At 47.8% G+C, this 24,248-nt stretch overlaps 1 protein-coding gene across 2 annotated transcripts in view; it reads left to right on the plus strand.

Moving 5' to 3' along the window:
* Positions 1-561: 561 nt before the first annotated feature.
* The window catches only part of LOC148362011 (uncharacterized), a 45,996-nt gene continuing 22,309 nt past the window's right edge, over positions 562-24,248 (plus strand). For both annotated transcript variants that reach the window (XM_088342883.1, XM_088342884.1), the window contains exon 1: positions 562-721. In XM_088342883.1, coding sequence (XP_088199009.1) covers positions 598-721 — 124 coding nt within the window. In that variant the 5' untranslated portion in view covers positions 562-597. The remainder of the gene's footprint in view (positions 722-24,248) is intronic.

Genomic DNA, 24,248 nt, shown 5'->3' on the forward strand with positions numbered 1-24,248 from the left:
CTGGCATTATTCTCTTTTCATAATTTTTATCAAATCATCAAAAATAAATGTGCTGAAGACTAAGCTTTTGTCTGGGGCGCCGGTTTAGCAATTTAGTAAATTTGTCTTATAATATATGGTGTGGCTCTTTCCCAAAATAAAATTAATATTTTTTGCTTTTATGGCTCTTTGAGTCAAAAAGGTTCCCGACCCCTGCTCTAGAAGTTACAAGTTTGTATCTCCAACAGAGTCTATTTTAGCAGGGGAGTCAGATTTTTTTGCCTGCCCAAATCCTACCACCAATGCTAACTCCTGACTAAAAACTCCAAATGACCCCAAATTCACTGTGCTTACTTATTTATGCCACAGAAGGTTACTCTTCAAGTCACAAGTCTGTATCTCAAACAGGATCTATTTTAGCAGGGGAGTCAGATTTTGGCAGGTAAAATGCCTGCCCAATTTCTCCCCCCCCATGCTAACTCCTGAATTAAACCTCGGAATGACCCCAAGTGTGGTGTCGTGTAATACACTTCCTTTCCTGCGGTGTCGCTGTATACTAATGTGCAGCCTTGTACTTGTGCTTGAGAACTACCGAGGAAGAAGTTAAGTAGACACTCTATGAATGTACCGTCCGTGCCTGTCCTGAATCTATTACTACAATCCTACTACATAAACAACATATCGGCGACGAAGATGACTTGGATCAGAATCTCACAACCACTTGCTTTGCTTGAAACCCCAGGTGAGCGTACAATGTTGTACATCACGTGGATTTAGATGTTCGAAAATTAGCTGCTAGCATTGACTGCAAACAACATACCGGACAAACGAAAACGTGCACTACTGCTGCACTGTTCAGGCACAGAAGGTCAGAGAATTTTTCTTTCCCTTCCCGACACTGGCACTTCTTACAAATCCGCCTGTGATGCGCCAGAAAACTTTCTTTGTACCGAAGATGAATGTCGTGGCTGAGAGTAGCAAGTTCCGTCAGCGTGCTCAGAGACCGGGCGAGACGACTGGTCAGTTCATTGCTGCATTGAGGGAATTAATTACAAACTGTGACTTGGCACGTTTGCTGATGATATGATTAGGGATCAATTCATTGATCGAGGATCAGAGAACGCTTGCATTGCAGCAAAAACGCCACCGGAGGGCACTCATTAAATCGGCAGCCATTCATTTCCAACGGCTGGATCTATTTCCAATGGTAGCTGCATAGCAGCATAAACGACCAGTTGGTAGGTGACAGTCCTCTGTCCGCAATATCTGCTAGTTCCTAGTTTAAGTTCAGTAGAGATGCACTTTCCGTTTGAGTAACAAAGCTTAAGTAAGAAACAAGAATTGTGCCTATGTGAGCACTTACAACTACAGGAACAATGTTTGATATTTCAGAGATGTAACAGGCATCTTTGAGTCTGTGCTTAGTTAGGAGTTTGATCGCCTCCTTTCTTTTCACACTCCTTTTTGGGAGAGTTTTAGAACTGACATGCACTTCAGTTTGTTCCTTGTAATACTGTACCAGTTTTCGTGTCCTCTTTTTAATCAGTATTTGCCTTTTTGGCATGTGATTTTTTTTCTGTGTAGTGTAGCACTCCCATATTTAACAGAATTTCAGGGGGGTGTATGTAACGGGTGTAATAATAACTTTTATTTTATTGAAATTCCTGCTAAAATATGTGTATAGTTTTTGGTAAATGTCCTGCAATGCTGAGTCCAACAGTGCCATCTGCTGGTATGGGGTGGGGTTTGGTTTTGGCTTCTAACATGTGACCAGGAGGCGGGGTTCGTTGTTAGTTTAACCAGAGTACTACAAAGGTAAGACATATCTTTTGGTGCTCCACAAAATAAGTTAATTTTAAACATTATAACCCAAAAAGATTGATTGCTTTCATTTATTGTATTTGTCGATACAGAGTCTCGAATCCAATACATTGGCAATACATGCAAACACAAAGGGACACTGAGGACAAGGATGGCGGCAAAACAATAACAATAAATGAGTCAATAGTACTTTATTGACCATTATACTTAGTACACAGCATATCGTTTAGCTCCTCAGTGGCTTTGCTTTGCCATTGGATTTTTGCTTGCATTAGTTTGGTCTAGATCAGGGGATGGTGTCATAAGAGACGGCTCAGCTAAAAAGTCTCTGTAGTGCGAAGTGGAAGGAGAAGAGGACGACGAGGTGAGCGGAGAAGATGAGGTAAAATTTTGGACTATTTGATAAAGTTTCAGGAGCGAGCAGAGAGAGTGGGAAAGGTGAGATGGCACAACATTCATTTGGACAGGTAACTTAAAATTAGTTTTACCTGGTTATATCAGTATCAGAAATTATTTTCCCCCCATTTTATTAACACTCCACTTATTGAAACATAAAGTTTGTTTGTTTGTACATGATTCAGATTGAATCGTTTCTTGTACATGATTCAATTGTTTGTTTGTTTGTACATGATTCAAATTGAATCGTTTCTCCGGCGCCGTCACGAATGGCAGCCACTCCAGCAGCTCCCGTGTTATTTTCGATTGTTCTCAGTTATTTTCGATTGTTCTCAGCTTAGGGATGCTGCTGGAAAAGTGAATTTCCCTTCGGGGATGAATAAAGTATCTATCTATCTATCTATCTATCTATCTATCTAAACGCCACCGGAGGGATCTCATTAAATCGGTGGCCATTCATTTCAAACGGCTGGATGTATTTCCAATGGTAGCTGGCATGCCGCAAAAACGCCACCAGAAGGCACTCATCAAATTGGGCGCCGTTGATTTCCAGAGGCTCGATGTATTTCGAATGGTAGCTGCATTGCCGCAAAACGCCACCGAAGGGCACTCATTAAATCCGCGGTTGTTCATTTCGAACGGCGGGATGTACTTTCAATGGTAGCTGCATTGTAGCAAAAACGCCACCTGAGGGCACTCATTAAATCAGCGGTTGTTCATTTCCAGCGGCTGGATGTAATTCCAATGGTAGCTGCATTGCCGCAAAAACGCCACCGGAGGGCACTCATTAAATCGGCGGTTGTTCATTTCGAACGGCGGGATGTACTTCCAATGGTAGCTGCATTGCCGCAAAAACGCCACCTGAGGGCACTCATTAAATTGGCGGGCATTTATTTCCAACGGCTGGATGTATTTCCAATGGTAGCTGCATTGCCGCAAAAACGCCACCGGAGGGCAGTCATTAAATCGGAGGCCGTTAATTTCCAACGGCTGGTTGAATTTCCAATTGTAGCTGCATTGCCGCAAAAACACCACCGGAGGGTACTCATTAAATTGGTGGCCGTTCATTTCGAATGGCTGGATGTATTTCCAATGTTAGCTGCATTGCCGCGAAAACGCAACCGGAGGGAGCTCATTAAATAGCGGCCGTTCATTTCCAACGGCTCAATGTATTTTCAATGCTACCTGCATTTCCCCAACAACACCACCGGAGGGCACTCTTTAAGTCAGCTGCCATTCATTTCGAATGGCTGGATCTATTTCCAATGGCAGCTGCATTGCCGCAAAAACGTTACCGGAGGGCACTCATTAAATCGGCGGCCGTTCATTTCGAACGGCTGGATCTATTTCCAATGGTAGTTGCATTGCCGCAAAGACGCCACCGGAGGGCATACATTACATGGGCGGGCGTTCATTTCGAAAGATTGGATGTATTTCCAATGGTAGCTGCATTGCCCCAAAAATGCCACCGGAGGTACCTCATTATAGAGGCGGCCGTTCATTTCGAATCGCTGGATGTATTTCCAATGGTAGCTGCATTGCTGCAAAAATGCCACCGGAGGGCACTCATTAAATCGGCTGCCGTTCATTTCCAACGGATGGATGTATTTCCAATGGTAGCTGCATTGCCGCAAAAATGCCACCGGAGGAAACTGATTAAATTGACGGCCGTTCATTTCGAACGGCTGGATGTATTTCCAATGGTATCTGCATTGCTTCAAAAACGCCAACAGAGGGCACTCATAAAATCGACGGCTGTTTATTTCCAACGGCTGGATGTATTTCCAATGGTCGCTGTATTGCCACAAAACGCCACCGGAGGGCACTCATTAAATCGGCGGTTGTTCATTTCGAACGGCGGGATGTACTTCCAATGGTAGCTGCATTGCCGCAAAAACGCCACCTGAGGGCACTCATTAAATTGGCGGTTGTTCATTTCCAACGGCTGGATGTATTTCCAATGGTAGCTGCATTGCCGCAAAAACACCACCGGGGGCACTAATTAAATCGGCGGCAGTTCATTTTGAATGGCTGGATGTATTTCCAATGGTGGCTGAATTGACGCAAAAACGCCACCTGAGGGCACTCATTAAATCGACGGTTGTTCATTTCCAACGGCTCAATGTGTTTCCAATGGTAGCTGCATTGCCGCAAAAACGCCACCGGAGGGTTATCATTAAATCGGTGGGCATTCATTTCCAAATACTGAATGTATTTCCAATGTTAACTGCATTGCCGCAAAAACGCCACTGAGGGCATTCATTAAATTGGCGGCCGTTCATTTCCAACGGCTCAATGTATTTCCAATGGTAGCTGCATTGGCGCAAAAATGCCACCGGAGGGGACTCATTAAATCGGCAGCCTTTCATTTCCAAAGGTTAGATATATTTTCAATGGTAGCCTCATTGCAACAAAAACGCCACCGGAGGCACTATTAAATCGGCAGCCGTTCATTTCGAACGGCTGGATGTATTTCCAATGGTAGCTGCATTGCCGCAACAACGCCACCGGGGGCACTCATTAAATCGGCGGCAGTTCATTTTGAATAGCTGGATGTATTTCCAATGGTGGCTAAATTGCCACGAAAACGTCACCGGAGGGCACTCGTTAAATCGGCAGCCGTTCATTTCGAACGGCTGAATGTATTTCCAATGGTAGCTGCATTGCCGCAAAAACACCACCAGAGAGCACTCATTAAATCGGTGGGCGTTCATTTCCAACGGCTCAATGAATTTCCAATGGTAACTGCATTGCCACAAAAATGCCACCAGGGGGCACTCATTCAATTGGCTGCCGTTCATTCCGAACGGCTGGAGGTATTTCAGTTGGTAGCTGCATTGCCGCATAATGCCACCGGAGGGCACTCATTAAATCGGCGGTTGTTCATTTCGAACGGCGGGATGTACTTCCAATAATAATAATAATAATAATAATTTCCTTGTATTGTCATTCTGTGTAACAATGTACACAGAACGAAATGTCGATTGCACCTGACCCGTTGTAGCGAGCCGATGCAGCCGCAGCCAACAGAGGGCGCCGCCGACCACTTTTTAAGTCTTAGGAATGACTCGGCCGGGGCGCGAACCACCGACCTCCCAGTCTCAAAGCGGGCGCCTTACCATCTAGGCTACTGAGCTGGTATAGCTGCATTGCCGCAAAAACGCCACGGGAGGGCACTCATTAAATCGGCGGGCGTTCATTTCAAGCGGCGGGATGTACTTCCAATGGTAGCTGCATTGCCGCAAAAACGCCACCGGAGGGCACTCATTAAATCGGTGGCCGTTAATTTCCAACGGCTCAATGTATTTCCAATGGTAGCTGCATTGCCGCAAAAACGCAAATTGAGGGCACTCATTAAATTGGTGGCCGTTCATTTCGAATGGCTGGATGTATTTCCATGGTAGCTGCATTGCCGCAAAGACACCACCGAGGGCACTCATTAAATAGGCAGGCGTTCATTTCCAACAATTCAATGTATTTCCGATGGTATCTGCATTGCCGCAAAAACGCCACCGGAGGGAACTCATTAAATCGGCGGCCGGTCATTTCCAACGACTCAATGTATTTCCAACGGTAGCTGCATTGCCGCAAAGACGCCACCTGAGGGCACTCATTAAATCGGTCGCCGTTCTTTTCGAACGGCTCAATGTGTTTCCAAACGTAGCTGCATTGCCGCAAAAACGCCACCTAAGGGCACTCATTAAATCGGCGGTTGTTCATTTCCAACGGCAGGATGTATTTCCAATGGTAGCTGCATTGCCGCAAAAACGCCAATGGAGGGCAGTCATTAAATCGGCAGCCGTTCTTTTCCAACGGCTCAATGTATTTCCAATGGTTGCTGCATTGCCCCAAAAACGCCAACTGAGGGAACTCATTAAATCGGCAGACGTTCATTTCGAATGGCTGGATGTATTTCAGATGGTAGCTACATTGCCGCAAAAACGCCACCTGAGGGAGCTCATAAGTCGGCAGACGTTCATTTCCTACGGCTCAATGTATTTTCAATGGTAGCTGCATTGCCTCAAAAACGCCATCGGAGGGCACTCATTAAATAGGCGGCTGTTCGGTTTCAAACGGCTGGATGTATTTCCAATGGTAGCTGCATTGCTGCAAAAATGCCACCGGAGAGCACTCATTAAATCAGTGGGCGTTCATTTCCAACAGTTCAATGTATTTCCAATGGTAGCTGCATTGCCACAAAAACTTCACCGGGGGGCACTCATTCAATTGGCTGCCGTTCATTTCGAACGGCTGGAGGTATATCAGTTGGTAGCTTCATTGCCGCAAAATGCCACCGGAGGGCACTCATTAAATCGGCGGTTGTTCATTTCGAACGGCGGGATGTACTTCCAATGGTAGCTGCATTGCCGCAAAAACGCCACCTGAGGGCACTCATTAAATTGTCGGTTGTTCATTTCCAGCGGCTGGATGTATTTCCAATGGTAGCTGCATTGCCGCAAAAACGCAACGGAGGGCATTTATTTAATTGGCTGTCATTGATTTCCAACGGCTCAATGTGTTTCCAATGATAGCTGCATTGCCGCAACAAGGCCACCGGGGGGCACTCATTAAATCGGCGGCCGTTCATTTCCAACGGCTCAATGTATTTCCAATGGTAGCTGCATTGCCACAAAAACGCCACCGGAGGGCACTTATTAAATCGGCCGCCCTTCATTTCCAAAGGCTCGATATATTTCCAATGGTAGCTGCATTGCAACAAAAACACCACCGGAGGCACTATTAAATCGGCAGCCGTTCATTTCAAACGGCTGGATGTATTTCCAATGGTAGCTGCATTGCCGCAAAAACGCCAATGGAGGGCAGTCATTAAATCGGCAGCCGTTCATTTCCAACGGCTCAATGTATTTCCAATGGTAGCTGCATTGCCCCAAAAACGCCAACTGAGGGAACTCATTAAATCGGCAGACGTTCATTTCGAATGGCTGGATGTATTTCAGATGGTAGCTACATTGCCGCAAAAACGCCACCTGAGGGAGCTCATAAGTCGGCAGACGTTCATTTCCTACGGGTCAATGTATTTTCAATGGTAGCTGCATTGCCTCAAAAACGCCATCGGAGGGCACTCATTAAATAGGCGGCTGTTCGGTTTCAAACGGCTAGATGTATTTCCAATGGTAGCTGCATTGCTGCAAAAATGCCACCGAGAGCACTCATTAAATCAGTGGGCGTTCATTTCCAACGGTTCAATGTATTTCCAACGGTAGCTGCATTGCCACAAAAACTTCACCGGGGGGCACTCATTCAATTGGCTGCCGTTCATTTCGAACGGCTGGAGGTATATCAGTTGGTAGCTGCATTGCCGCAAAATGCCACCGGAGGGCATTTATTTAATTGGCTGTCATTGATTTCCAACGGCTCAATGTGTTTCCAATGATAGCTGCATTGCCGCAACAAGGCCACCGGGGGGCACTCATTAAATCGGCGGCCGTTCATTTCCAACGGCTCAATGTATTTCCAATGGTAGCTGCATTGCCACAAAAACGCCACCGGAGGGCACTTATTAAATCGGCCGCCTTTCATTTCCAAAGGCTCGATATATATCCAATGGTAGCTGCATTGCAACAAAAACACCACCGGAGGCACTATTAAATCGGCAGCCGTTCATTTCAAACGGCTGGATGTATTTCCAATGGTAGCTGCATTGCCGCAAAAACGCCACCGGGGGCTCTCATTAAATCGGCGGCAGTTCATTTTCAATGGCTGGATGTGTTTCCAATGGTAGCTGCATTGCCTCAAAAACGCCACCGGAGGGTTCTCATTAAATCGGTGGGCATTCATTTCCAAAAGCTGAATGTATTTCCGATGTTAGCTGCATTGCCGCAAAAACGCCACCGAGGGCATCTATTAAATTGGCGGCCGTTCATTTCCAACTACTCAATGTATTTCCAATGGTAGCTGCATTGCCGCAAAAATGCCACCGGAGGGCACTGATTAAATCGGCCGCCTTTCATTTCCAAAGGTTAGATATATTTCCAATGGTAGCAGCATTGCCCCAACAACGCCACCGGAGGGCACTCTTTAGGTCAGCGGCTATTCATTTCGAGCGGCTGGATGTATTTCCAATGGTAGCTGCATTGCCGCAAAAACACCACCGGAGATTAATCATTAAATCGGCAGCCGTTCATTTCGAACGGCTGAATGTATTTCAAATGGTAGATGCATTGCCGCAAAGACGCCACCTGAGGGCACTCATTAAATCGGTCGCCGTTCTTTTCGAACGGCTCAATGTGTTTCCAAACGTAGCTGCATTGCCGCAAAAACGCCACCTAAGGGCACTCATTAAATCGGCGGTTGTTCATTTCCAACGGCAGGATGTATTTCCAATGGTAGCTGCATTGCCGCAAAAACGCCAATGGAGGGCAGTCATTAAATCGGCAGCCGTTCTTTTCCAACGGCTCAATGTATTTCCAATGGTTGCTGCATTGCCCCAAAAACGCCAACTGAGGGAACTCATTAAATCGGCAGACGTTCATTTCGAATGGCTGGATGTATTTCAGATGGTAGCTACATTGCCGCAAAAACGCCACCTGAGGGAGCTCATAAGTCGGCAGACGTTCATTTCCTACGGCTCAATGTATTTTCAATGGTAGCTGCATTGCCTCAAAAACGCCATCGGAGGGCACTCATTAAATAGGCGGCTGTTCGGTTTCAAACGGCTGGATGTATTTCCAATGGTAGCTGCATTGCTGCAAAAATGCCACCGGAGAGCACTCATTAAATCAGTGGGCGTTCATTTCCAACAGTTCAATGTATTTCCAATGGTAGCTGCATTGCCACAAAAACTTCACCGGGGGGCACTCATTCAATTGGCTGCCGTTCATTTCGAACGGCTGGAGGTATATCAGTTGGTAGCTTCATTGCCGCAAAATGCCACCGGAGGGCACTCATTAAATCGGCGGTTGTTCATTTCGAACGGCGGGATGTACTTCCAATGGTAGCTGCATTGCCGCAAAAACGCCACCTGAGGGCACTCATTAAATTGTCGGTTGTTCATTTCCAGCGGCTGGATGTATTTCCAATGGTAGCTGCATTGCCGCAAAAACGCAACGGAGGGCATTTATTTAATTGGCTGTCATTGATTTCCAACGGCTCAATGTGTTTCCAATGATAGCTGCATTGCCGCAACAAGGCCACCGGGGGGCACTCATTAAATCGGCGGCCGTTCATTTCCAACGGCTCAATGTATTTCCAATGGTAGCTGCATTGCCACAAAAACGCCACCGGAGGGCACTTATTAAATCGGCCGCCTTTCATTTCCAAAGGCTCGATATATATCCAATGGTAGCTGCATTGCAACAAAAACACCACCGGAGGCACTATTAAATCGGCAGCCGTTCATTTCAAACGGCTGGATGTATTTCCAATGGTAGCTGCATTGCCGCAAAAACGCCACCGGGGGCTCTCATTAAATCGGCGGCAGTTCATTTTCAATGGCTGGATGTGTTTCCAATGGTAGCTGCATTGCCTCAAAAACGCCACCGGAGGGTTCTCATTAAATCGGTGGGCATTCATTTCCAAAAGCTGAATGTATTTCCGATGTTAGCTGCATTGCCGCAAAAACGCCACCGAGGGCATCTATTAAATTGGCGGCCGTTCATTTCCAACTACTCAATGTATTTCCAATGGTAGCTGCATTGCCGCAAAAATGCCACCGGAGGGCACTGATTAAATCGGCCGCCTTTCATTTCCAAAGGTTAGATATATTTCCAATGGTAGCAGCATTGCCCCAACAACGCCACCGGAGGGCACTCTTTAGGTCAGCGGCTATTCATTTCGAGCGGCTGGATGTATTTCCAATGGTAGCTGCATTGCCGCAAAAACACCACCGGAGATTAATCATTAAATCGGCAGCCGTTCATTTCGAACGGCTGAATGTATTTCAAATGGTAGATGCATTGCCGCAAAGACGCCACCTGAGGGCACTCATTAAATCGGTCGCCGTTCTTTTCGAACGGCTCAATGTGTTTCCAAACGTAGCTGCATTGCCGCAAAAACGCCACCTAAGGGCACTCATTAAATCGGCGGTTGTTCATTTCCAACGGCAGGATGTATTTCCAATGGTAGCTGCATTGCCGCAAAAACGCCAATGGAGGGCAGTCATTAAATCGGCAGCCGTTCATTTCCAACGGCTCAATGTATTTCCAATGGTTGCTGCATTGCCCCAAAAACGCCAACTGAGGGAACTCATTAAATCGGCAGACGTTCATTTCGAATGGCTGGATGTATTTCAGATGGTAGCTACATTGCCGCAAAAACGCCACCTGAGGGAGCTCATAAGTCGGCAGACGTTCATTTTCTACGGCTCAATGTATTTTCAATGGTAGCTGCATTGCCTCAAAAACGCCATCGGAGGGCACTCATTAAATAGGCGGCTGTTCGGTTTCAAACGGCTGGATGTATTTCCAATGGTAGCTGCATTGCTGCAAAAATGCCACCGGAGAGCACTCATTAAATCAGTGGGCGTTCATTTCCAACAGTTCAATGTATTTCCAATGGTAGCTGCATTGCCACAAAAACTTCACCGGGGGGCACTCATTCAATTGGCTGCCGTTCATTTCGAACGGCTGGAGGTATATCAGTTGGTAGCTTCATTGCCGCAAAATGCCACCGGAGGGCACTCATTAAATCGGCGGTTGTTCATTTCGAACGGCGGGATGTACTTCCAATGGTAGCTGCATTGCCGCAAAAACGCCACCTGAGGGCACTCATTAAATTGTCGGTTGTTCATTTCCAGCGGCTGGATGTATTTCCAATGGTAGCTGCATTGCCGCAAAAACGCAACGGAGGGCATTTATTTAATTGGCTGTCATTGATTTCCAACGGCTCAATGTGTTTCCAATGATAGCTGCATTGCCGCAACAAGGCCACCGGGGGGCACTCATTAAATCGGCGGCCGTTCATTTCCAACGGCTCAATGTATTTCCAATGGTAGCTGCATTGCCACAAAAACGCCACCGGAGGGCACTTATTAAATCGGCCGCCCTTCATTTCCAAAGGCTCGATATATTTCCAATGGTAGCTGCATTGCAACAAAAACACCACCGGAGGCACTATTAAATCGGCAGCCGTTCATTTCAAACGGCTGGATGTATTTCCAATGGTAGCTGCATTGCCGCAAAAACGCCAATGGAGGGCAGTCATTAAATCGGCAGCCGTTCATTTCCAACGGCTCAATGTATTTCCAATGGTAGCTGCATTGCCCCAAAAACGCCAACTGAGGGAACTCATTAAATCGGCAGACGTTCATTTCGAATGGCTGGATGTATTTCAGATGGTAGCTACATTGCCGCAAAAACGCCACCTGAGGGAGCTCATAAGTCGGCAGACGTTCATTTCCTACGGGTCAATGTATTTTCAATGGTAGCTGCATTGCCTCAAAAACGCAATCGGAGGGCACTCATTAAATAGGCGGCTGTTCGGTTTCAAACGGCTAGATGTATTTCCAATGGTAGCTGCATTGCTGCAAAAATGCCACCGAGAGCACTCATTAAATCAGTGGGCGTTCATTTCCAACGGTTCAATGTATTTCCAATGGTAGCTGCATTGCCACAAAAACTTCACCGGGGGGCACTCATTCAATTGGCTGCCGTTCATTTCGAACGGCTGGAGGTATATCAGTTGGTAGCTGCATTGCCGCAAAATGCCACCGGAGGGCATTTATTTAATTGGCTGTCATTGATTTCCAACGGCTCAATGTGTTTCCAATGATAGCTGCATTGCCGCAACAAGGCCACCGGGGGACACTCATTAAATCGGCGGCCGTTCATTTCCAACGGCTCAATGTATTTCCAATGGTAGCTGCATTGCCACAAAAACGCCACCGGAGGGCACTTATTAAATCGGCCGCCTTTCATTTCCAAAGGCTCGATATATATCCAATGGTAGCTGCATTGCAACAAAAACACCACCGGAGGCACTATTAAATCGGCAGCCGTTCATTTCAAACGGCTGGATGTATTTCCAATGGTAGCTGCATTGCCGCAAAAACGCCACCGGGGGCTCTCATTAAATCGGCGGCAGTTCATTTTCAATGGCTGGATGTGTTTCCAATGGTAGCTGCATTGCCTCAAAAACGCCACCGGAGGGTTCTCATTAAATCGGTGGGCATTCATTTCCAAAAGCTGAATGTATTTCCGATGTTAGCTCCATTGCCGCAAAAACGCCACCGAGGGCATCTATTAAATTGGCGGCCGTTCATTTCCAACAGCTCAATGTATTTCCAATGGTAGCTGCATTGCCGCAAAAATGCCACCGGAGGGCACTGATTAAATCGGCCGCCTTTCATTTCCAAAGGTTAGATGTATTTCCAATGGTAGCAGCATTGCCCCAACAACGCCACCGGAGGGCACTCTTTAGGTCAGCGGCTATTCATTTCGAGCGGCTGGATGTATTTCCAATGGTAGCTGCATTGCCGCAAAAACACCACCGGAGATTAATCATTAAATCGGCAGCCGTTCATTTCGAACGGCTGAATGTATTTCAAATGGTAGCTGCATTAGCGCAAAAACGCCACCAGAGAGCACTCATTAAATCGGTGGGTGTTCATTTCCAACGGCTCAATGTATTTCCAATGGTAGCTGCATTGCCACAAAAATGCCACCAGGGGGCTCTCATTCAATTGGCTGCCGTTCATTTCGAACGGCTGGAGGTATTTCAGTTGGTAGCTGCATTGCCGCTTAATGCCACCGGAGGGCACTCATTAAATCGGCGGTTGTTCATTTCGAACGGCGGGATGTACTTCCAATGGTAGCTGCATTGCCGCAAAAACGCCACCGGAGGGCACTCATTAAATCGGCGGGCGTTCATTTCAAGCGGCGGGATGTACTTCCAATGGTAGCTGCATTGCCGCAAAAACTTCACCGGAGGGCACTCATTAAATCGGTGGCCGTTAATTTCCAACGGCTCATTGTATTTCCAATGGTAGCTGCATTGCCGCAAAAACGCAAACTGAGGGCACTCATTAAATTGGCGGCCGTTCATTTCGAATGGCTGGATGTATTTCCAATGGTAGCTGCATTGCCGCAAAGACGCCACCTGAGGGCACTCATTAAATCGGTCGCCATTCTTTTCGAACGGCTCAATGTGTTTCCAATGGTAGCTGCATTGCCGCAACAACGCCACCGGGGGCACTCATTAAATCGGCGGCCGTTTATTTTGAATGGCTGGATGTATTTCCAATGGTGGCTGAATTGCCGCAAAAACGCCACCAGGGGCACTCATTAAATAGGCAGGCGTTCATTTCCAACAATTCAATGTATTTCCAAACGTATCTGCATTGCCGCAAAAACGCCACCGGAGGGAACTCATTAAATCGGCGGCCGGTCATTTTGAATGGCTGGATGTATTTCAGATGGTAGCTACATTGCCGCAAAAACGCCACCTGAGGGAGCTAATAAGTCGGCAGACGTTCATTTCCTACGGCTCAATGTATTTTCAATGGTAGCTGCATCGCCGCAAAAACGCCATCGGAGGGCACTCATTAAATAGGCGGCTGTTCGGTTTCAAACGGCTGGATGTATTTCCAATGGTAGCTGCATTGCTGCAAAAATGCCACCGGAGAGCACTCATTAAATCAGTGGGCGTTCATTTCCAACGGTTCAATGTATTTCCAATGGTAGCTGCATTGCCACAAAAACTTCACCGGGGGGCACTCATTCAATTGGCTGCCGTTCATTTCGAACGGCTGGAGGTATATCAGTTGTTAGCTGCATTGCCGCAAAATGCCACCGGAGGGCACTCTTAAATCGGCGGTTGTTCATTTCGAACGGCGGGATGTACTTACAATGGTAGCTGCATTGCCGCAAAAACGCCACCTGAGGGCACTCATTAAATTGGCGGTTGTTCATTTCCAACGGCTGGATGTATTTCCAATGGTAGCTGCATTGCCGCAAAAACGCCACCTGAGGGTACTCATTAAATCGACGGTTGTTCATTTCCGACGGCTGGATGTATTTCCAATGGTAGATGAATTGCCGCAAAAACGCAACCGGAGGGCACTCATTAAATTGGCGGCCGTTCATTTCGAAAGGCTGGATGTATTTCCAATGGTAGCTGCATTGCAGCAAAAACGCAACGGAGGGCATTTATTTAATTGGCTGTCATTGATTTCCAACGGCTCAATGTGTTTCCAATGATAGCTGCATTGCCGCAACAAGGCCACCGGGGGGCACTCATTAAATCGGCGGCCGTTCATTTCCAACGGCTCAATGTATTTCCAATGGTAGCTGCATTGCCGCAAAAACGCCACCGGAGGGCACTCATTAAATCGGCCGCCTTTCATTTCCAAAGGCTCGATATATTTTCAATGGTAGCTGCATTGCAACAAAAACACCACCGGAGGCACTATTAAATCGGCAGTCGTTCATTTCAAACGGCTGGATGTATTTCCAATGGTAGCTGCATGGCCGCAAAAACGCCACCGGGGGCACTCATTAAATCGGCGGCAGTTCATTTTGAATGGCTGGATGTGTTTCCAATGGTAGCTGCATTGCCTCAAAAACGCCACCGGAGGGTTCTCATTAAATCGGTGGGCATTCATTTCCAAAAGCTGAATGTATTTCCAATGTTAGCTGCATTGCCGCAAAAACGCCAACGAGGGCATCTATTAAATTGGCGGCCGTTCATTTCCAACGGCTCACTGTATTTCCAATGGTAGCTGCATTGCCGCAAAAATGCCACCGGAGGGCACTGATTAAATCGGCCGCCTTTCATTTCCAAAGGTTAGATATATTTCCAATGGTAGCAGCATTGCCCCAACAACGCCACCGGAGGGCACTCTTTAGGTCAGCGGCTATTCATTTCGAGCGGCTGGATGTATTTCCAATGGTAGCTGCATTGCCGCAAAAACACCACCGGAGATTAATCATTAAATCGGCAGCCGTTCCTTTCGAACGGCTGAATGTATTTCCAATAGTAGCTGCATTAGCGCAAAAACGCCACCAGAGAGCACTCATTAAATCGGTGGGCGTTCATTTCCAACGGCTCAATGTATTTCCAATGGTAGCTGCATTGCCACAAAAATGCCACCAGGGGGCTCTCATTCAATTGGCTGCCGTTCATTTCGAACGGCTGGAGGTATTTCAGTTGTTAGCTGCATTGCCGCTTAATGCCACCGGAGGGCACTCATTAAATCGGCGGTTGTTCATTTCGAACGGCGGGATTTACTTCCAATGGTAGCCGCATTGCCGCAAAAACGCCACCAGAGAGCACTCATTAAATCGGTGGGCGTTCATTTCCAACGGCTCAATGTATTTCCAATGGTAGCTGCATTGCCCCAAAAACGCCAACTAAGGGGACCCATTAAATCGGTAGACGTTCATTTCGAATGGCTGGATGTATTTCAGATGGTAGCTACATTGCCGCAAAAACGCTACCTGAGGGAGCTCATAAGTCGGCAGACGTTCATTTCCTACGGCTCAATGTATTTTCAATGGCAGCTGCATTGCCGCAAAAACGCCATCGGAGGGCACTCATTAAATAGGCGGCTGTTCGGTTTCAAACGGCTGGATGTATTTCCAATGGTAGCTGCATTGCTGCAAAAATGCCACCGGAGAGCACTCATTAAATGAGTGGGCGTTCATTTCCAACGGTTCAATGTATTTCCAATGGTAGCTGCATTGCCACAAAAACTTCACTGGGGGCACTCATTCAATTGGCTGCCGTTCATTTCGAACGGCTGGAGGTATATCAGTTGGTAGCTGCATTGCCGCAAAATGCCACCGGAGGGCACTCATTAAATCGGCGGTTGTTCATTTCGAACGGCGGGATGTACTTCCAATGGTAGCTGCATTGCCGCAAAAACGCCACCTGAGGGCACTCATTAAATTGGCGGTTGTTCATTTCCAACGGCTGGATGTATTTCCAATGGTAGCTGCATTGCCGCAAAAACGCCACCTGAGGGTACTCATTAAATCGACGGTTGTTCATTTCCGACGGCTGGATGTATTTCCAATGGTAGCTGAATTGCCGCAAAAACGCAACGGAGGGCATTTATTTAATTGGCTGTCATTGATTTCCAACGGCTCAATGTGCTTCCAATGATAGCTGCATTGCCGCAACAAGGCCACCGGGGGGCACTCATTAAATCGGCGGCCGTTCATTTCCAACGGCTCAATGTATTTCCAATGGTAGCTGCATTGCCGCAAAAACGCCACCTGAGGGCACTCATTAAATCGGTCGCCATTCTTTTCGAACGGCTCAATGTGTTTCCAATGGTAGCTGCATTGCCGCAACAACGCCACCGGGGGCACTCATTAAATCGGCGGCCGTTTATTTTGAATGGCTGGATGTATTTCCAATGGTGGCTGAATTGCCGCAAAAACGCCACCAGGGGCACTCATTAAATAGGCAGGCGTTCATTTCCAACAATTCAATGTATTTCCAAACGTATCTGCATTGCCGCAAAAACGCCACCGGAGGGAACTCATTAAATCGGCGGCCGGTCATTTTGAATGGCTGGATGTATTTCAGATGGTAGCTACATTGCCGCAAAAACGCCACCTGAGGGAGCTAATAAGTCGGCAGACGTTCATTTCCTACGGCTCAATGTATTTTCAATGGTAGCTGCATCGCCGCAAAAACGCCATCGGAGGGCACTCATTAAATAGGCGGCTGTTCGGTTTCAAACGGCTGGATGTATTTCCAATGGTAGCTGCATTGCTGCAAAAATGCCACCGGAGAGCACTCATTAAATCAGTGGGCGTTCATTTCCAACGGTTCAATGTATTTCCAATGGTAGCTGCATTGCCACAAAAACTTCACCGGGGGGCACTCATTCAATTGGCTGCCGTTCATTTCGAACGGCTGGAGGTATATCAGTTGTTAGCTGCATTGCCGCAAAATGCCACCGGAGGGCACTCTTAAATCGGCGGTTGTTCATTTCGAACGGCGGGATGTACTTACAATGGTAGCTGCATTGCCGCAAAAACGCCACCTGAGGGCACTCATTAAATTGGCGGTTGTTCATTTCCAACGGCTGGATGTATTTCCAATGGTAGCTGCATTGCCGCAAAAACGCCACCTGAGGGTACTCATTAAATCGACGGTTGTTCATTTCCGACGGCTGGATGTATTTCCAATGGTAGATGAATTGCCGCAAAAACGCAACCGGAGGGCACTCATTAAATTGGCGGCCGTTCATTTCGAAAGGCTGGATGTATTTCCAATGGTAGCTGCATTGCAGCAAAAACGCAACGGAGGGCATTTATTTAATTGGCTGTCATTGATTTCCAACGGCTCAATGTGTTTCCAATGATAGCTGCATTGCCGCAACAAGGCCACCGGGGGGCACTCATTAAATCGGCGGCCGTTCATTTCCAACGGCTCAATGTATTTCCAATGGTAGCTGCATTGCCGCAAAAACGCCACCGGAGGGCACTCATTAAATCGGCCGCCTTTCATTTCCAAAGGCTCGATATATTTTCAATGGTAGCTGCATTGCAACAAAAACACCACCGGAGGCACTATTAAATCGGCAGTCGTTCATTTCAAACGGCTGGATGTATTTCCAATGGTAGCTGCATGGCCGCAAAAACGCCACCGGGGGCACTCATTAAATCGGCGGCAGTTCATTTTGAATGGCTGGATGTGTTTCCAATGGTAGCTGCATTGCCTCAAAAACGCCACCGGAGGGTTCTCATTAAATCGGTGGGCATTCATTTCCAAAAGCTGAATGTATTTCCAATGTTAGCTGCATTGCCGCAAAAACGCCAACGAGGGCATCTATTAAATTGGCGGCCGTTCATTTCCAACGGCTCACTGTATTTCCAATGGTAGCTGCATTGCCGCAAAAATGCCACCGGAGGGCACTGATTAAATCGGCCGCCTTTCATTTCCAAAGGTTAGATATATTTCCAATGGTAGCAGCATTGCCCCAACAACGCCACCGGAGGGCACTCTTTAGGTCAGCGGCTATTCATTTCGAGCGGCTGGATGTATTTCCAATGGTAGCTGCATTGCCGCAAAAACACCACCGGAGATTAATCATTAAATCGGCAGCCGTTCCTTTCGAACGGCTGAATGTATTTCCAATAGTAGCTGCATTAGCGCAAAAACGCCACCAGAGAGCACTCATTAAATCGGTGGGCGTTCATTTCCAACGGCTCAATGTATTTCCAATGGTAGCTGCATTGCCACAAAAATGCCACCAGGGGGCTCTCATTCAATTGGCTGCCGTTCATTTCGAACGGCTGGAGGTATTTCAGTTGTTAGCTGCATTGCCGCTTAATGCCACCGGAGGGCACTCATTAAATCGGCGGTTGTTCATTTCGAACGGCGGGATTTACTTCCAATGGTAGCCGCATTGCCGCAAAAACGCCACCAGAGAGCACTCATTAAATCGGTGGGCGTTCATTTCCAACGGCTCAATGTATTTCCAATGGTAGCTGCATTGCCCCAAAAACGCCAACTAAGGGGACCCATTAAATCGGTAGACGTTCATTTCGAATGGCTGGATGTATTTCAGATGGTAGCTACATTGCCGCAAAAACGCTACCTGAGGGAGCTCATAAGTCGGCAGACGTTCATTTCCTACGGCTCAATGTATTTTCAATGGCAGCTGCATTGCCGCAAAAACGCCATCGGAGGGCACTCATTAAATAGGCGGCTGTTCGGTTTCAAACGGCTGGATGTATTTCCAATGGTAGCTGCATTGCTGCAAAAATGCCACCGGAGAGCACTCATTAAATGAGTGGGCGTTCATTTCCAACGGTTCAATGTATTTCCAATGGTAGCTGCATTGCCACAAAAACTTCACTGGGGGCACTCATTCAATTGGCTGCCGTTCATTTCGAACGGCTGGAGGTATATCAGTTGGTAGCTGCATTGCCGCAAAATGCCACCGGAGGGCACTCATTAAATCGGCGGTTGTTCATTTCGAACGGCGGGATGTACTTCCAATGGTAGCTGCATTGCCGCAAAAACGCCACCTGAGGGCACTCATTAAATTGGCGGTTGTTCATTTCCAACGGCTGGATGTATTTCCAATGGTAGCTGCATTGCCGCAAAAACGCCACCTGAGGGTACTCATTAAATCGACGGTTGTTCATTTCCGACGGCTGGATGTATTTCCAATGGTAGCTGAATTGCCGCAAAAACGCAACGGAGGGCATTTATTTAATTGGCTGTCATTGATTTCCAACGGCTCAATGTGCTTCCAATGATAGCTGCATTGCCGCAACAAGGCCACCGGGGGGCACTCATTAAATCGGCGGCCGTTCATTTCCAACGGCTCAATGTATTTCCAATGGTAGCTGCATTGCCGCAAAAACGCCACCGGAGGGCACTCATTAAATCGGCCGCCTTTCATTTCCAAAGGCTCGATATATTTCCAATGGTAGCTGCATTGCAACAAAAACACCACCGGAGGCACTATTAAATCGGCAGCCGTTCATTTCAAACGGCTGGATGTATTTCCAATGGTAGCTGCATTGCCACAAAAACGCCACCGGGGGCACTAATAAAAATCGGCGGCAGTTCATTTTGAATGGCTGGATGTGTTTCCAATGGTAGCTGCATTGCCGCAAAAACGCCACCGGAGCGTTCTCATTAAATCGGTGGGCATTCATTTCCAAAAGCTGAATGTATTTCCAATGTTAGCTGCATTGCCGCAAAAACGCCAACGAGGGCATCTATTAAATTGGCGGCCGTTCATTTCCAACGGCTCAATGTATTTCCAATGGTAGCTGCATTGCCGCAAAAATGCCACCGGAGGGCACTGATTAAATCGGCCGCCTTTCATTTCCAAAGGTTAGATATATTTCCAATGGTAGCAGCATTGCCCCAACAACGCCACCGGAGGGCACTCTTTAGGTCAGCGGCTATTCATTTCGAGCGGCTGGATGTATTTCCAATGGTAGCTGCATTGCCGCAAAAACACCACCGGAGATTAATCATTAAATCGGCAAACGTTCCTTTCGAACGGCTGAATGTATTTCCAATAGTAGCTGCATTAGCGCAAAAACGCCACCAGCGAGCACTCATTAAATCGGTGGGCGTTCATTTCCAACAGCTCAATGTATTTCCAATGGTAGCTGCTTTGCCACAAAAATGCCACCAGGGGCCTCTCATTCAATTGGCTGCCGTTCATTTCGAACGGCTGGAGGTATTTCAGTTGGTAGCTGCATTGCCGCTTATTGCCACCGGAGGGCACTCATTAAATCGGCGGTTGTTCATTTCGAACGGCGTGATGTACTTCCAGTGCTAGCTGCATTGCCGCAAAAACGCCACCGGAGGGCACTCATTAAATCGGCGGGCGTTCATTTCAAGCGGCGGGATGTACTTCCAATGGTAGCTGCATTGCCGCAAAAACTTCACCGGAGGGCACTCATTAAATCGGTGGCCGTTAATTTCCAACGGCTCAATGTATTTCCAATGGTAGCTGCATTGCCGCAAAAACGCAAACTGAGGGCACTCATTAAATCGATCGCCATTCTTTTCGAACGGCTCAATGTGTTTCCAATGGTAGCTGCATTGCCGCAACAACGCCACCGGGGGGCACTCATTAAATCGGCGGCCGTTTATTTTGAATGGCTGGATGTATTTCCAATGGTGGCTGAATTGCCGCAAAAACGCCACTGAGGGCACTCATTAAATAGGCAGGCGTTCATTTCCAACAATTCAATGTATTTCCAATGGTATCTGCATTGCCGCAAAAACGCCACCGGAGGGAACTCATTAAATCGGCGGCCGGTCATTTCCAACGACTCAATGTATTTCCAATGGTAGCTGCATTGCCACAAAAACGCCACCGGGGGGCACTCATTCAATTGGCTGCCGTTCATTTCGAACGGCTGGATGTATTTCAGTTGGTAGCTGCATTGCCGCAAAATGCCACCGGAGGGCACTCATTAAATTGGAGGTTGTTCATTTCCAATGGCTGGATGTATTTCCAATGGTAGCTGCATTGCCGCAAAAACGCCACCAGAGAGCAGTCATTAAATCGGTGGGCGTTCATTTCCAACGGCTCAATGTATTTCCAATGGTAACTGCATTGCCACAAAAATGCCACCAGGGGGCACTCATTCAATTGGCTGCCGTTCATTCCGAACGGCTGGAGGTATTTCAGTTGGTAGCTGCATTGCCGCATAATGCCACCGGAGGGCACTCATTAAATCGGCGGTTGTTCATTTCGAACGGCTGGATGTACTTCCAATCGTAGCTGCATTGCCGCAAAAACGCCACCGGAGGGCACTCATTAAATCGGCGGGCGTTCATTTCAAGCGGCGGGATGTACTTCCAATGGTAGCTGCATTGCCGCAAAAACGCCACCGGAGGGCACTCATTAAATCGGTGGCCGTTGATTTCCGACGGCTCAATGTATTTCCAAGGGTAGCTGCATTGCCGCAAAAACGCAAACTGAGGGCACTCATTAAATTGGTGGCCGTTCATTTCGAATGGCTGGATGTATTTCCATGGTAGCTGCATTGCCGCAAAGACGCCACCTGAGGGCACTCATTAAATCGGTCGCCTTTCTTTTCGAACGGCTCAATGTGTTTCCAATGGTAGCTGCATTGCCACAAAAATGCCACCAGGGGGCTCTCATTCAATTGGCTGCCGTTCATTTAAACGGCTGGAGGTATTTCAGTTGGTAGCTGCATTGCCGCTTAATGCCACCGGAGGGCACTCATTAAATCGGCGGTTGTTCATTTCGAACGGCGGGATGTACTTCCAATGGTAGCTGCATTGCCGCAAAAACGCCACCGGAGGGCACTCATTAAATCGGCGGGCGTTCATTTCAAGCGGCGGGATGTACTTCCAATGGTAGCTGCATTGCCGCAAAAACTTCACCGGAGGGCACTCATTAAATCGGTGGCCGGTAATTTCCAACGGCTCAATGTATTTCCAATGGTAGCTGCATTGCTGCAAAAACGCAAACTGAGGGCACTCATTAAATTGGCGGCCGTTCATTTCGAATGGCTGGATGTATTTCCAATGGTAGCTGCATTGCCGCAAAGACGCCACCGGGGGACACTCATTAAATTGGCGGCCGTTTATTTTGAATGGCTGGATGTATTTCCAATGGTGGCTGAATTGCCGCAAAAACGCCACTGAGGGCACTCATTAAATAGGCAGGCGTTCATTTCCAACAATTCAATGTATTTCCAATGGTATCTGCATTGCCGCAAAAACGCCACCGGAGGGAACTCATTAAATCGGCGGCCGGTCATTTCCAACGACTCAATGTATTTCCAATGGTAGCTGCATTGCCACAAAAACGCCACCGGGGGGCACTCATTCAATTGGCTGCCGTTCATTTCGAACGGCTGGATGTATTTCAGTTGGTAGCTGCATTGCCGCAAAATGCCACCGGAGGGCACTCATTAAATTGGAGGTTGTTCATTTCCAATGGCTGGATGTATTTCCAATGGTAGCTGCATTGCCGCAAAAACGCCACCAGAGAGCAGTCATTAAATCGGTGGGCGTTCATTTCCAACGGCTCAATGTATTTCCAATGGTAACTGCATTGCCACAAAAATGCCACCAGGGGGCACTCATTCAATTGGCTGCCGTTCATTCCGAACGGCTGGAGGTATTTCAGTTGGTAGCTGCATTGCCGCATAATGCCACCGGAGGGCACTCATTAAATCGGCGGTTGTTCATTTCGAACGGCGGGATGTACTTCCAATGGTAGCTGCATTGCCGCAAAAACGCCACCGGAGGGCACTCATTAAATCGGCGGGCGTTCATTTCAAGCGGCGGGATGTACTTCCAATGGTAGCTGCATTGCCGCAAAAACGCCACCGGAGGGCACTCATTAAATCGGTGGCCGTTGATTTCCAACGGCTCAATGTATTTCCAAGGGTAGCTGCATTGCCGCAAAAACGCAAACTGAGGGCACTCATTAAATTGGTGGCCGTTCATTTCGAATGGCTGGATGTATTTCCATGGTAGCTGCATTGCCGCAAAGACGCCACCTGAGGGCACTCATTAAATCGGTCGCCTTTCTTTTCGAACGGCTCAATGTGTTTCCAATGGTAGCTGCATTGCCACAAAAATGCCATCAGGGGGCTCTCATTCAATTGGCTGCCGTTCATTTAAACGGCTGGAGGTATTTCAGTTGGTAGCTGCATTGCCGCTTAATGCCACCGGAGGGCACTCATTAAATCGGCGGTTGTTCATTTCGAACGGCGGGATGTACTTCCAATGGTAGCTGCATTGCCGCCAAAACGCCACCGGAGGGAGCTCATTAAATCGGCGGGCGTTCATTTCAAGCGGCGGGATGTACTTCCAATGGTAGCTGCATTGCCGCAAAAACTTCACCGGAGGGCACTCATTAAATCGGTGGCCGGTAATTTCCAACGGCTCAATGTATTTCCAATGGTAGCTGCATTGCTGCAAAAACTCAAACTGAGGGCACTCATTAAATTGGCGGCCGTTCATTTCGAATGGCTGGATGTATTTCCAATGGTAGCTGCATTGCCGCAAAGACGCCACCTCAGGGCACTCATTAAATCGGTCGCCGTTCTTTTCGAACGGCTCAATGTGTTTCCAATGGTAGCTGCATTGCAGCAACAACGCCACCGGGGGGCACTCATTAAATCGGCGGCCGTTTATTTTGAATGGCTGGATGTATTTCCAATGGTGGCATAATTGCCGCAAAAACGCCACCGAGGGCACTCATTCAATTGGCTGCCGTTCATTCCGAACGGCTGGAGGTATTTCAGTTGGTAGCTGCATTGCCGCATAATGCCACCGGAGGGCACTCATTAAATCGGCGGTTGTTCATTTCGAACGGCTGGATGTACTTCCAATCGTAGCTGCATTGCCGCAAAAACGCCACCGGAGGGCACTCATTAAATCGGCGGGCGTTCATCTCAAGCGGCGGGATGTACTTCCAATGGTAGCTGCATTGCCGCAAAAACGCCACCGGAGGGCACTCATTAAATCGGTGGCCGTTGATTTCCGACGGCTCAATGTATTTCCAAGGGTAGCTGCATTGCCGCAAAAACGCAAACTGAGGGCACTCATTAAATTGGTGGCCGTTCATTTCGAATGGCTGGATGTATTTCCATGGTAGCTGCATTGCCGCAAAG

The sequence above is a fragment of the Urocampus carinirostris genome, chromosome 8 (assembly GCF_059441175.1).
Source record: "Urocampus carinirostris isolate Australia breed hairy pipefish chromosome 8, RoL_Ucar_1.0, whole genome shotgun sequence".
Classification (NCBI taxonomy): Eukaryota; Metazoa; Chordata; class Actinopteri; order Syngnathiformes; family Syngnathidae; genus Urocampus; species Urocampus carinirostris.